This window comes from Oreochromis niloticus, linkage group LG3, assembly GCF_001858045.2.
Source record: "Oreochromis niloticus isolate F11D_XX linkage group LG3, O_niloticus_UMD_NMBU, whole genome shotgun sequence".
NCBI classification, from domain to species: domain Eukaryota; kingdom Metazoa; phylum Chordata; class Actinopteri; order Cichliformes; family Cichlidae; genus Oreochromis; species Oreochromis niloticus.
This window is the reverse complement of record NC_031967.2, coordinates 39,627,293-39,641,180: the sequence shown is the minus strand read 5'-3', so window position 1 is coordinate 39,641,180 and position 13,888 is coordinate 39,627,293. Positions and strand designations below refer to the sequence as shown.

The window sequence follows — 13,888 nt, the reverse complement described above, 5'->3', positions numbered from 1 at the left end:
TTGCTGCTTTTGATGCCTCCGGTTTTCTCTCAGGTTTAGTACCGACCTTTGCTGCTGCAGAGACACCAAATAAATCTCAGTCATTTACAAAAACAACAGTAAAGAAATCAGAATAAGTTTTCAAAAAGGTTTCCAGTTATCCATGAAAGCGGTTTCACTCAACTTAAAAAAAGATACTGAATAAACTCACCAGTTACGCTAAGTTGACATTCCTGAAGGTTGTTACCATAATCAGTGTTGACCTCACACAGGTAACGACCCGAGTCATCAGTCCTGAGTCTGGACAGTTGAAGTCTGATTCGTCCTTCTCTGAGGGCGTCTTTGTCACTCTGGACTCGTCCTGAAAACTTTTCATCCTGAGACTCTGACACCTCAACACCTTCATGAACCTGATACAGGACTGAATTTTTATCAGCATTTATCAGGTAACAGATGATGAAGATGTAGATCCAGGATCTGTCAGGGTTGGTGGTGAACGTCCACTCCAGTGTGATGTTGTGGTTCTCTGCCTGATAGGAGGTCTGTGTCACATTGACTACAAATGATCCTGTTGAGGAGACAGAGAGGGAAAGAGAGGAGCAGACACACTGAGAACTGGAACAAATCTGTTGTTGAGCTTTATTTGGAGTTCATAAAGTGAAGCTGTAAACTAACCACAGACACATGAGGTGAGGATGATGAGCAGCAGGATCCTGCAGATCATCTTCTCCCTGTGAGAGGAGACAGAGGTGAAGAGTCACAACACATGAGGTCAAAGGTCAGTCAGTACAGCAGGAAGAAGGAAAATCTACAGTCTGATTGATGTAATCCTGTTCGTGATCCTGATTATTTCACTGACTGACCAAAACTACATGAACTACAAACACAGCAATGGAAGCAACCAGGAGAAAAACCTGCACTTTGATTTACTCTGAAAATATTTTACATTTTTAAAGTACAGGCATCAGGTTGAAAGTGAAAGTTGTCCCAGCAAAGTCTAATCTTAAAAGTAGGACAGGTTATCTTTTTGTAGGGTCTTGATCTTAAAAATCTAAAGTGCTTTGAGGCAATTGTTGTTGTGATTTGACGCTATGTAAATAAAGTTGGATTGAATTGGATTGTTTTCGTTCTCCCGAATCCAAACTGACAGCTGGTTCCACTAATGATAAAATTACAGTTTCATAAGGTATTGCGATTTAGGGTTTTTATTTATTTATTTATTTTATTTTTTTACCAGGCGTCAACTATAGTTTGAAAAATGGACACAGAGTGGCGTTATGAAAGCTTGAGTTGAGCGTTTCACCATTGTCATTCAGAACAGATGAGCGAGAGAAGCGTCTGTCTGTGAATTCTTCCTCTTCTTTAACTCAAAGCGTTTCAGGAAGTATGAGGACTTATAACCCGAACTCTATGATGACTGACAAAAAAAGCACGTGGTGTTTCTTCCGGATTTGAACATGTACTTTTTTTCCCTCACGGCGTGAAGATGAACGGAGTTGGAAAACACCCTGCCTGCAGGCACACTTCCACGATCTTACAGTGCCTGTAGACTTTGCACGGCTCTGTAAAATGCAGCATTATTGTTTATTATGTTAGTATTATAATGATGCTCTTTTTATAAAGCACGAGACAAAAAGCATATTTTAGTTTATATAAAAATATCCGATGCGCCTCAGCGCGAGGCTCGTAAACAGGTCGCTGATGCAATAACTGTACTGTCCTTCCTTCTTTCTCTTCCCCACCAATTCATCCCACACACATCTAAAAAACATGAGGAACAAAATGATTTCACGAAGGTGACTCCACTTATGACACATTTTAAAAGTTTTTAATTTCATTTATTTTTTTTAAAGCTAAACTCAGAGTTTAGAGGATGCCGGTGGATCGCAGATTGTCACTATCTGAAATGAAAACTATGCCCCGCTGGTTTTTAAGGGATAGGAGGGTTGTTTTTTTTCTATGAACACAAATACGCAATAATAATAACAGCGATGAGCAGTTTATTGAAATCACATTACCTTCTGGCTCATGTTAAAGGGTGAAGAGAGGAAAGACGTCTGCACTGGCTGCCCGGGTAGCAGACGTCTCAGAGACGCAGATCCGCCCTCAGATCAGCCAATCATCAAACTGTAACAAATGTCACCTGGTAGTTTGCTGCCTTCTGCCGTGTGATTGGCGGAGGAGCTTTGAAAAGATAGTACGTGTTTGGGTTGAGGTGAGCGATCTTCTGTGGGAAGTTTCAGAGACGATGGGCACCTAAAATAATAAATAATCCAAACAAAACTGCAAAAGTCTCTTACCAAACAATATACCCACTCGCACGTGCCCATTTTAATGCGTGTTGTTGGGCTTTTTAGTGTGACCACGAGTTTTAGTGGTGGAGTCAATCAAGCTCTAGATCGACTGCGCGCGGGGAACTCGATCAGTATTGTCGGTATATTGGCTGTTTGTTTTAGATCTGTGATTTTGAATGGTTTAATAAAAACAGATGTTCGTCGAAGATTGAGCACATTGAAGTAAAATGATCCTGACTGAGCTGTTAAACGTAGCTGTTCATTTACAGACAGCTAAAAAGTAAAAGTCCACCAGGCAGACGGGCTGTGTGGATATGCGATTTGTGAATGTGATAATTTGAGAACGAAGGAGCTTCAAATTGATAACATAGTTATATCTACCAAAAATCTCAGACAGTTGAATTTCAGTGACTTTAAAGCTTGAGTTGAAATCTTGGGAATGATAGATGGATCTACTGGGAGGCTGAAGTTTAGCTCCGGAAACTTTTTCTCATGACTTCCACTTGTGGATACTGTATTTAATATGCTTATTTAATAATTTGCTACAAAGACACATACAGTATGTGTTTGAGATCTTATTAGATATCAGCACAACCCATACCCACTGAATTTTATCATATTCTAGGCTACTTTGAAATCTCTGAAAGGCTGTGACAGCAAAAAAAAAATTTCCTGAAACATTCATGTGCACATATCGGGACCAGTTGGGGATATTATGCTGCTCTTTATATCCAATCTAAACAAAATTGTAATTAAAATATTTTTACCTTGATTTTTTTTTTAGTTGGGATTCAAGTTACTCAAGAGTTTGTTGACCTGCAGTTGAGTGATTAAGGACTGTCACTACAGCAAGAAAGCTGGTTGGTCAGCTGGCACAGGTCGTTTGTGCTGGGAAACCTTCCAGTGCGGCTGAATTAAAACAGTTCTGCAACAAAAGAGTTTGCCAAAATTCCTTAATAGCGATGTGAGAGCCTCACTGGCATGCAGTTATAGCAAATTTATTACAGTTTCTGCTGCATTTTCTTCACAGAACATAGTAAGGCTGTTGATAATATAAACAAAAGATCATGTTTAGACATGATTACTATTGAAGTGCTAGCTTGACAACAACTGATTTATTTCTGATCGAATCCAGTTTGATATAAATTTTATTTCACATTTAAGAAACAAATGGTTCTGCAGTTAAAATTTCAAATGGACATGCAAATCTTGAAAAAAAAGTATATATCTAACTTTGTTTTCTCCCACCTTCAGTACAGAGTTGGGAAAGTTCTAAATTGAAAAAGCTCTAATGAAGCTTTTGCATTATAACAACTACTTTTGGGCCTTTTATCCAGTCGTCCATCCATCATTCTTTTCTGCTTTTCCTTATCAGGGTTATGGGGGAGCTGAATCCCAGCTACCTTTGTTCCAGAGGTGGAGTACACCCTGGATCCCCAGTCTAATGCAGGGCTAACAGAGAAACAAACAACCATTCACTATTATGAATAAAGTAAGATTGGCACCTGAACAGAGTCTAAGTACAAAATGTGTAGAAACAGAACTCTATAAATAAACATTTTATGAGGATTTACTGTGATTACTGCCTTGTTTAGATACACCAACATAACTCTTTTATATGAAGCTCCTTTGATATTGAGTCATAGAAAGAATCAGAACAAACAGAACATGGAATAAAACAGAAACAATAAAACTTGTGTTTAGTTTCATGTTTAGTTTTGGGCTCTGACTGCCTGAGAATATCCATGTGACCTACAGATATATATTGCACAGCAACACCTCCATTTCTGGTCTAACAAAACAAGCTGAGGTGTTTGTGCTGTGTGAAAATCTCAGTAAATCCCACAAGGAGAAGAAAGGAAAAAAAAAAATCGGCCACTGAATAAGATTCTCACTGCCGGCATGAGCAGGTTGGACTTGATGAGTGTCAGGTTGAGTAAGACTGAACCAGAGACATTATCAGCGGGAGACGTCTCACTCAGAAACTCCTGAATACAAATCTGTGGAGAACAAAGAGAAAAGATGGAGGTAGAAGTAAAATTTCCAGCATAAAAATGTTTTTTTTTTTTCATCTTATTTGGGTCAAAGACATCAAACTATTTAGCCACTGTTTATCACGTATGATACATGTAGCTTTTATGTCTCAGTGAGCTCTGAAATTAAAGTTAATTTAGATCATGCTTTGAATGAATATCCAAGTATTTGCCCAAAGAGTTTGAGACCAACCTAAAGAAAGCAGCACAGTTATCATAGTGTCCCGCACAGCTGAAGTGTCGGCCATCAAAGCAGTACAGGGAGGCTTACACTGACAGTATCATCCTGAGCCCTTTTAAACATTTACATTTTATTTGTTTATTTTTTTACTGTCGTCAGATCATAACCTGATACTTTATTAAAGCCGGCAGGAATCAATAAAACTGTAAACAGAATAGAAATATTAATGTATCGTCTTTATTCATTTTTAGTAAACAGACTTCATATCTCATCATCATCTCATTAGTGACAGTTTGATAGAGTTCAAATCAAGTACAACAGACAACCTGATGCTAAATCTGTTTGTCAACTGAACCACTTTAAATGCTGCGTGTAAAACCGTGTGTTAGCACATCGTCACTGACAGCAGGAGGAGCGTACACGCTGTGTCCAAAACAGAAACCACACAGTGGTCTGGACGTGCTCTACGCCGATTAATCGACGTTTGCTGTTGCTGTTTAAGAAGAATAAACAGCTAGCAACTGAAAGACGAGGAGACAACGTGAGTGTGTGTTTTATCTTTTAATATCCTTCATTACATTTCTACTTCCTTCTTCGGGTTTATATTCGGGGTTATTCGCCTAACAAGCGAAACCTCTTCGGGATTGCGCCAGCCGTAAAACTCTGTCAAACTATATTCGTTTAAGAGCAGCAGGCCTAAGTTTAAAAAGTCAAAAAAACTCTGGCAAAGTAAAATAGAGCAATACTGGGCTGTTGTTGTTTAACTGTAATGTAGCCTACATGTTTAAATCACTATAAAGATGGCATGATTAGGACTACCAGTTTAAAAGGTCTGAAGTTGGCTGCAGCCACTCACTTCCTCATAACATAAAAAACAAAAAAAACAAAACCAAAAAACACAAAAACAGTTTGTGGGTCCAGCTGATCATTAAATAATCCGGTTGACAGACAGTGACTGGTCCCTGCTGGCTCTATGCAAACAGGTAAGCAGACTGTCCCGATGCACGCTCGATCATCCAGGTAAGAAAATCCTTGAAAACGCAATGTTCAGAAGAACAGAATTAACTTTTGGGGAAGTAAGCAGACTCTGTCAAACACATTGGCTGTTTAATTGCGATCTCGATAATATAACAATAATTATCAGCTTTGTAATAGTCAGGAAAATCGACTCAGACCTGCTGAGAGTTCTCATATTCATATTTCATTTAATTACTTAACTGTAATTAATATTTATGTAACTCCCTCTAAGACAAAATGTGATCGACAGAGTTTAAAAATAAGTGAATTCTGAAATGATTTCTATTAACAAAGGCAGGAGAGAGATGGAAAAAAGATGTCAAATGTATTATTTCATTGCAGTAGCCTTTTTAGGTTGTAGCTGATATCAGTTAGTTCGCGGTGAAGGTTTTTTAAACTGCGCATGGCGCAGCGCAGTACAAGGGCGTAGATTTGGTTTTGGCATTGGTGGGGACGGATGATTCAACCACCGAACCCTGCGCTGTTTCTTTTTTTTTTTTTTCCTTTTTGTCTTTGCTTCTTCATTAAAAAAAAGAAAAAAAGGGAGAAATATACTTGTTTACATATGATATTCTACATGCTTTTAAACCATTTAAAATTACAATTCATAGTTTTATATGTGAATTATATAATGTTAAATTACTATTAAATAAATGACTGATTTTAGACTTCAGTTTACTTCAGCCATATTCCATATAAATCAGGTATCATACAAAAATAAAAAAAAGCTTCAAATACAGTCATGACAATAAAAGAATATGACTTTAAGGACTTAACAACATTACTTCAGTTATAGTACACCAACATGTCTTACACATTAGCACTAAGGGAACACTGAATGACCTGGTGGTTTTTGTCCATAAAACTACTCATCTAAGATGACCACAAAGTAAAAGATCTCTCAGCAAAATTATGCAACATTTTAGGCACTATTGCCCCGATCAAATCAGTGAGCTGGGACTTTTTATTCTAAACATGAACTACTGTTACAGCAACACACATGGACGACTGGTGCCCCACACAACAACTCAATGTCCACTATGTGAAGGAGTCTATACTACTGTTTATACTATACTGTCGTGGTGGACATGGCAACACTTTTTTCATGGTTACATACAGTTTTAGACTGATGTGGGCCAAAGCCTGGCACATACCTGCCAACCTTGAGACCTCAGAATTAGGGAGACATTCAAAGGTTTTTTTTTTTGTTTTTTGTTTTTTAACAGTGTTTACTTATCGGAAAAAAATAAGTTAAATGTCACCGGCCTGTTCCGGGGGTGTCCAAATTCAGAGGCTGCGTCCACCTGAGGACCCGGCCTTCGCGGTCTAAGTGGGCCGGGTCCTCCGAAAGCCGGGTAGACCGGAAATGAGCGACCGTGAAATTCGGGGGTCTAGCCTTCATAATTACGTCACCTCTGCCGTCTGCTCCTTGCTGTCTAAATAAAATAAAATATAACCGGACGCTTGCGTAGATTCTCGACCATCTCACACTTCTGTTTAATCAGTTTTCTGTTTGACATTTATTCAGCTGTGTGAAAACCCCGGAGGAACCCTCCCGAGGGATTAATAAAGTTTTATTCAATCTAATCTAATAACTTTAATCTCAGCCAAACCAATTTACTCACGAACAAATAAAACACTGAAAAAGGCCAAACAATAACATGTTTAAGTTATTTGAAGTTTACACAGCTACATTCTCGCCTGAAAACATGTTAAAAGTTTATTTCGCGACCCAGAAAGAGTAATAAGAGTAATATTAATACTAAGTAGCTGCAGTAGCAGCTATTGTTGGAAACTGGAGTTGGCTGGGCCAATCTAGGATATGGTTTTTCAATTTTGTTGTGGAAAATCGGGAGAAATTGGGGAGAATGGGGGCTCCGGGAGCTTTTCGGGAGGGGCACTGAAATTCGGGATTCTCCTGGAAAAATCGGGAGGGTTGGCATGTATGGCCTGGTATTGCCTGTAACGTTATTATGACGGACACATTTTATGAGTGAACTTGACTTTAAGTGACTTACAGGTTTCTTTGAAAAATACTTTCTTATATGCACGTTCTTCCTCTTTGCTACCGTCCTGTCCTCCTCGCAGCGCAGGTTTGCCGCTGCTAAAACTAAACAGAGCTCCCTGAAAGGCACAGCCAATCACATTGGCCATATTTGTCACATGAGGTAGGACTCCAGTAAAGAACGTAATTTAACTCTTTCTGCACCGCTGGGTGAATGAGACGTTGACAGATCGATTTTTTCTTTCTATCGGGTTTGTTTTTCTTTACTCGCAGAGATCAAATTATTGGTGGGGACAATTCAATAATCGCTGGATATTGGTGGGGACATGTCCCTTCCGTCCATGCCAAATCGACGCCCTTGGCGCAGTAAGTACACAAGAGCACGAGTGAAATCGCCATGTTGTTATCGCGGTGATTCTCGTTATTTTGTTGTTGCTGTAGGTGAATTAACGGCAGACTGTTAATTGGAAACAATCAGAAACATAATAATGCGCGTCATGTAATGTTTTAATAATAGTGGCTTCTGGGAGGGTTGACTCAGAAAAGCCCGAAAGTGTTTTGTTTTTTTTGTGTGTTTTTTTTTTAAACACTCAGAACAGAAACACAAATAACACAAATTTCCAATACAAGCCAGGGACTGTATAATAATGCTTTAATAATGTTAACACCTGCACGATATAGTAACGTAACATGGACACAAGGTTAACATTAATATGATAATAATAATAATGATAATAATAATAATAATAATAATAATAAGTTGCTGTGATTGAGCTCTTACTATTAGCAGTAACTCAGTGAGACATCACTGCTCTAAAGGCTGATAGATCTGGGTTTTTTGTTGTTTTTTAATTATTTTTGTGTGTTATGACTTCACAATGCAAACTTCAGTTATAGTAGCATAGTATATGTTGTTGATGTTATATATATTTATTCTATTTGTATTGTCTATTATTATGAAAAAGTGGAGAACAAAAAGATAAACATTATGGTCCACACTGGCAAGCATTCATATTTCTCAGTCCACTGGAGTAAAACGGAGGCCCTACTCTTTATTTGCCCGTTGCCATGGCAAATCTTTTTATCGGAAGGGCAGAAAACAGGATGCTTTGATTAAACAAAAGGTTTGTACATATGTCTGTGGACTGTAGGGAAACATTTAACAAACTAATTCTTCAATAAATCGAGACCATGAATGGAAACAAATCAGAACCTGTCTTAAAAAGCTAATGAAGTATAATTTTAATGAACGTGAAGAACAAAAGAACACATGCTTGTCTTTTTCTTTTCCAGATTAGCGCCTGACTGTAATATGCCCAGGAAGTTCAGCAGGTTTGCTCACTTTCATGAAGAGGAGCTCATGGTTCCTGGAAATGGCCGATAGAAGCTGAGCACGAATGAAAAGGCAGGAAACTCATTCCTCAAAACTCAGGTTATAAGAGTTAGAAATGTTCACTGAGGTGAGGCACCACACTCTGATGATGCTTTTAAATCCACGAGCTTGCAGTGTGTATTATTATTATTATTGTTGTTATTATTATTGTTGTTATTATTATTGTTGTTATTATTATTGTTATTACTATTATTATTACTATACAGAAATTTTAGAAAGCTGTATAAAGTGTAAATAAAAACTGAATGGAATAAATTGCATATCCCATAAACCCACATTTTCTGTATAATAGAAAATAGAAAATATATTAACTGTTTAAACTGAGAAATTGCACGATTTTAAGAATAAATCGGCTCATTTTGAAGACAGCAAAACATCTCAAAAAGTTGGTACTAAGCAACAAAATGCAAGATAAGTGGTACTTAAAACAAAACAGCTAATTAGAATAATTGGTAACAGGTTGGTAAAAAGAGAATCTTAGAGAAGCAGAGATGCTGAGAAGGAAAAATGAGCAGAGGTTCTGCAATCTCCAAAATGCTGGATCTAGAAATTGTTAAGCAATTTCAAAATAGTGTTTCTCTGTGTAAAACTGCGAGGACCTTAAATATATCAAATATATCATCATCTACAGTACATAATATCATGGAAAGATTCAGATCATCTGGAGAAATCTCTGTGGGCAAGGGACAAGGTTGAGAACCAGTATTGAATGCCAGTAATGTTCTGGTCAAAAAACAGGCATGATTGTGCCTGGAAGTCAGTGCATGGGTTTAGGAAAACTTCCAGGAATCACAGTCTGCCTGCCTGCAGTTGAGACCTTTCACTAGCTGAAAACATTTGGAGCATAAAGAAACATAAAATCCAACAGATAAGATCCAGGACTGTAAGATTCTTATATCAGACAAGATTGGGACAACGTTCCTCTCGCAAAAGTCCAGCAGCTGCTCTCCTCAGTTCCCACATGTTTACAGACTGTTGCCAAAAGAAGTGATGCTATGAATAAAAATGTTCTTTTCCCAACTTTTTGAGACAGGTTAATTCAGCTAATAGTGTTTTTTTTCCCTTAAAATGGTGCATTTTCACATTTTAAACATGTAATGTTGTCTGTGTTCTGTTGTCTTAATTTTATTGTCCTAGTTAAAAGCATTCTAAAACTTCTTTTTTCGTTTTTGTCATTAGAGCAAAATTATCATCTGGATCGCTCTAGTTTCATGGCCAAACCCTGCCTGTGAGTTTCCACATTTAAGTAATTTCAGCCTTTGGCGAACCAAATAAACACACACTTAGAGGTTTTTGTTGGAATAAATCTACTTTTCTGACCTTCTTCTGTCTCCTCTTCAGATATATTTGCTGTGAAAAGGGCTCAGAGTGTCTACGAGGCTGAAGAGGGCAGCAACATCACCATCAGAGTGGACAGTCAGCTCCAAGCTGACGTGTCTCTGGCTCACTTGATGTGTGTTTTCTACTCACATGATACTAAGATATTGTTTAAAATGACCAGAGGAGTGGAGGACTCTGAGTCTCAGCACGAACAGTTTGCAAGACGAGTTCAGATCAACAGAGACGCCCTGAGAGGAGGAAGAGTCAGACTTCATGTGTCCAGAGTCACAGCTGAAGACTCTGGAAACTACCGCTGTGATCTGGCTGCTGATTATAACAAGGTTCTGAGGAGATGGGAGCTCGAGGCCTCTGGTAAATCAGCAGAACCCCAGCTACAAATCTGTATACTTTTGTTATTGTTAGTGCTATAATATGATGACTTGGATGAGAATCTAACACCTCACTAATCTGCATCCACAGAATATTTCATCTTGAATGTGACTCGCTCTCATTCAGTAAGCAGTGACGCGTTCCACACCACACCAAAGCCAGATGAAGGTAGGACACACCGAGCTGCTTCAGTGGTTATTAAAGGTTTTAAAGGTATTCACTCATAAATTAACAAAGTGCTTTGTGATCAAACTTTAGTTTTCCTGACAAAATAAAGTCCTTTTAGAACAAATCGAACCACTGGGCAGCCAGTTTGAAATGCTGCCAGGCATTTATTTGGGCACTTACTTAGAAGCATTGACAATAATAACACTGCTCCTCTTTTTGCCATGGCATTTTTATGAATTTAATGTGTATTCAGTACCTAAAAACACTTACTGGTAGGTGCTGCAGAAAAGGGGGGCGGCTGGAGGGTTTAAAGCAGGGGTCGGCAACCCACGGCTCCGGAGCCGCATGCGGCTCTTTTGTCCTTATACTGCGGCTCCGGGTGGTTTGGGAAAATAAATTAGAAGTATTTAGCGGAAGTGTATTTTATTTATGTTAGTGCTTTTTTAACTTGTAGTTCTAAATGGGAAGATTATTGTGATTTTGTAATATAAAAATACAATTATACTTTATTATTTCATCGCTCACAATAAGAGTCACACTCGCGGAAGCCGGTATACCCGCTGAAACGCCGTGCATTTATCGAGACTTTCAACTCCAGATAGGCCAATGATGAATCTTTGAATTCACATTATGTCAGCAGCTGTTCTCCACCATGAACTATGTTAAAAACAAACACTGCTCCCGCCTCACAGACGACAGCTTACAGTCCTGCGTAAAGATGAAAGCCCCGATATGCAGACGCTGTGCGCAGAGGTTTGGGACCAGAAGTCTCATTGTAAACATATCACGGCAGACCCGACGATGTTTGCATGAACATGCTTTTCAGCATCTCTTTATTGACCACTTTTCACACACGGTTGCCGTGCGCATAAAGCTGGCTGTAGCTTTTCAGCTCACAGCCCGACAACACAAGAGCAGAGAGAGCAGGTGCCGCTCAGGTGCGTCCGATTCCCATGCAGCAGCACTGCAGATCACGCCCCGCTACACACATTAACCAGGTAAAATGCATATTTAGGCACAATTTTGCAAATATCTATTTTTTTTAGTAGTATAGTGCTTTTGTTTAAAATAGTTTTTAATTGGAAAAAAAAACTGTTGTGAGGGTGGCGGCTCACAGCAGTTTTTGTTTGCTACATGGATCATTTTAGTTCAGCTGGGTGTCTTTCCTTTTGTTATATTTCTTTAAGAGTTAAAAATGTGTTAATTGCATAAATAAAACGTAATTTTCTCTGTAGCACTTCATGGATTTAAGCAACACACCTTAGTTTCTCTGTGGATTCTTTTAAAAAGCAGTTAAAAACTTTTCTGTTCAAACAAGCCTTTTGTTGATCTACGTATTTTATATTCTTTACATTATTTACATTTAGCATAGCATAGCATAGCATCTTTATTTATAACGCACTTTACATCCAACAATGTTGACCAAAGTGCTACAAATATAAAACAGAGAGGAAACAGTTTAAATTACATATAAAATATCTTAAACATTTGATCTTTTACATTGTGTATAATGTCTATTGATTGTATTATTTTAATATTTGTGTACAGCGCTTTGTGACTGCCTGTCTGTGAAAAGCACTTAATAAATAAACTTTACTTATTTACTTTAGTTGTTCACACAAAGCATAAAGGTAAAAAACAATATATACAGTGTTATCTTCATTTCAGATGTCAAAAAGTATTTGCGGCTCCCAGTGTTTTCTTTTGCGTGGAAACCGGGTCCAAGTGGCTCTTTGGGTGTTAAAGGTTGCTGACCCCTGGTTTAAAGGAAAGTAGAAACAAAATCTACTGTATGAATTTTAAATCATCACTAACATCAGAGTAGTTGAGTCCAGATGAACAGAATCAACTTTCTGGGATTTCCTTGCCTGCATGATTGAGCACACATCAAAGTATAACATCAGAGCATTTTAACTTCATTTTTTTCTGATAATTTACTGGAACAAATGTTTAAAAGTGCATTTGGGGTACACTTTAAATTGTAAGAATTTGAGATTAAACTGTTTTAAAGGATTTCTTCATTTTGCTGCACCACCCCTGCTCTGCAGAAGACCACAACACCACCTGGCACAAATGTATACATAGGTTATCTGACCATAATGTGTCAGAGAGCAGGGAGTGTAGCTATTTCCTTTTAGGTTTTACAACATCTGTTTTTGGAGACAAACATGCTATCACAGCAGATTATGTCCTGTTTCACCTAAGAAATTAAAACATAGCAGCCATAATGATTTAAATATACTTTATAGAAAGTGGAAATTGCAAGAACTTCCTTTTACTACAACTTCCTTCCGAGGACTACTGGGATTTCTTATATAACCATATATAACCATTACATCCATTAAACACGCTTCTCACTTATGGATCATTAAAGAACATGATAATTGGCATTTATAGTTATAAATACTAACTTGACATGAATAAACACTTAGAACGCACACTATCATTGCATAGATACATGTGGATTTAGACCCAGAACAGATTTAAAATGTGTTATTTTTTGTGTATTTTGGTTCGCTTTAAAATGGTCATCAGTTATGAAATGTTAAATCAAACATAAACAGTTGCTTCACCTGAAATCAGACATAAACTGATGTTTTTATTCTTGCAGGAGCAGGAGGTCGAAAGGAGAAACACAGAGCTTATGACTGGAACAAAGTTAAAATTGATCTAGGAGCTCTAAATGTTGGATTTCTGATGCTTGGTGGTTTAATGTTGGTGATAATATCTATTAGCTGCAAGCTAATAGATATCTGCAAGCAATATTGAGAAGAGTAAGTTTGTTTTTTTTCCTGTTGTTGAACTTGACCTGAACAATTTCTATGCTCTGATTTATGTATTGATTTCTGTTTGCACAGATAAAGGCAAAAGCCTATATATATCTATATCTATATCATATCTATATATATATGTATATATATATATAAAAAAAAACACCCATCTCGCCCCTGCGGGCGGTTTATCCTTTCAAGCTCGGGGTCCTGCGCAGTATCTTAGCTGTTCCCAGGACTGTGCCCAGGACATACATACATACATACATACATACATACATACATATACATATATATATATATATATATAGAGAGAGAGAGATAGAGAGAGAGAGAG

At 37.8% G+C, this 13,888-nt stretch overlaps 1 protein-coding gene across 3 annotated transcripts; it reads left to right on the top strand.

The window, feature by feature from the left end:
• The first annotated feature begins 4,890 nt into the window (after positions 1–4,890).
• LOC109199369 (uncharacterized) lies at positions 4,891–13,765 on the top strand. Of its 3 annotated transcripts, none has more exons than XM_019354698.2 (6): positions 4,891–5,028; positions 8,803–8,969; positions 10,082–10,130; positions 10,244–10,594; positions 10,703–10,825; positions 13,392–13,765. In XM_019354698.2, the coding sequence occupies exons 2-6, from the start codon at positions 8,958–8,960 to the stop codon at positions 13,547–13,549; spliced, it is 693 nt and encodes a 230-aa protein (XP_019210243.1). In that variant the 5' UTR covers positions 4,891–5,028; positions 8,803–8,957; the 3' UTR covers positions 13,550–13,765. The 3 variants fall into 3 exon arrangements, with proteins under 3 accessions (XP_019210243.1, XP_019210244.1, XP_025758351.1); XM_019354699.2 differs by having other exon boundaries at positions 10,703–10,780; positions 13,392–13,764; XM_025902566.1 differs by lacking the exon at positions 4,891–5,028 and adding an exon at positions 7,852–7,875.
• The last annotated feature ends 123 nt before the right edge of the window (positions 13,766–13,888 follow it).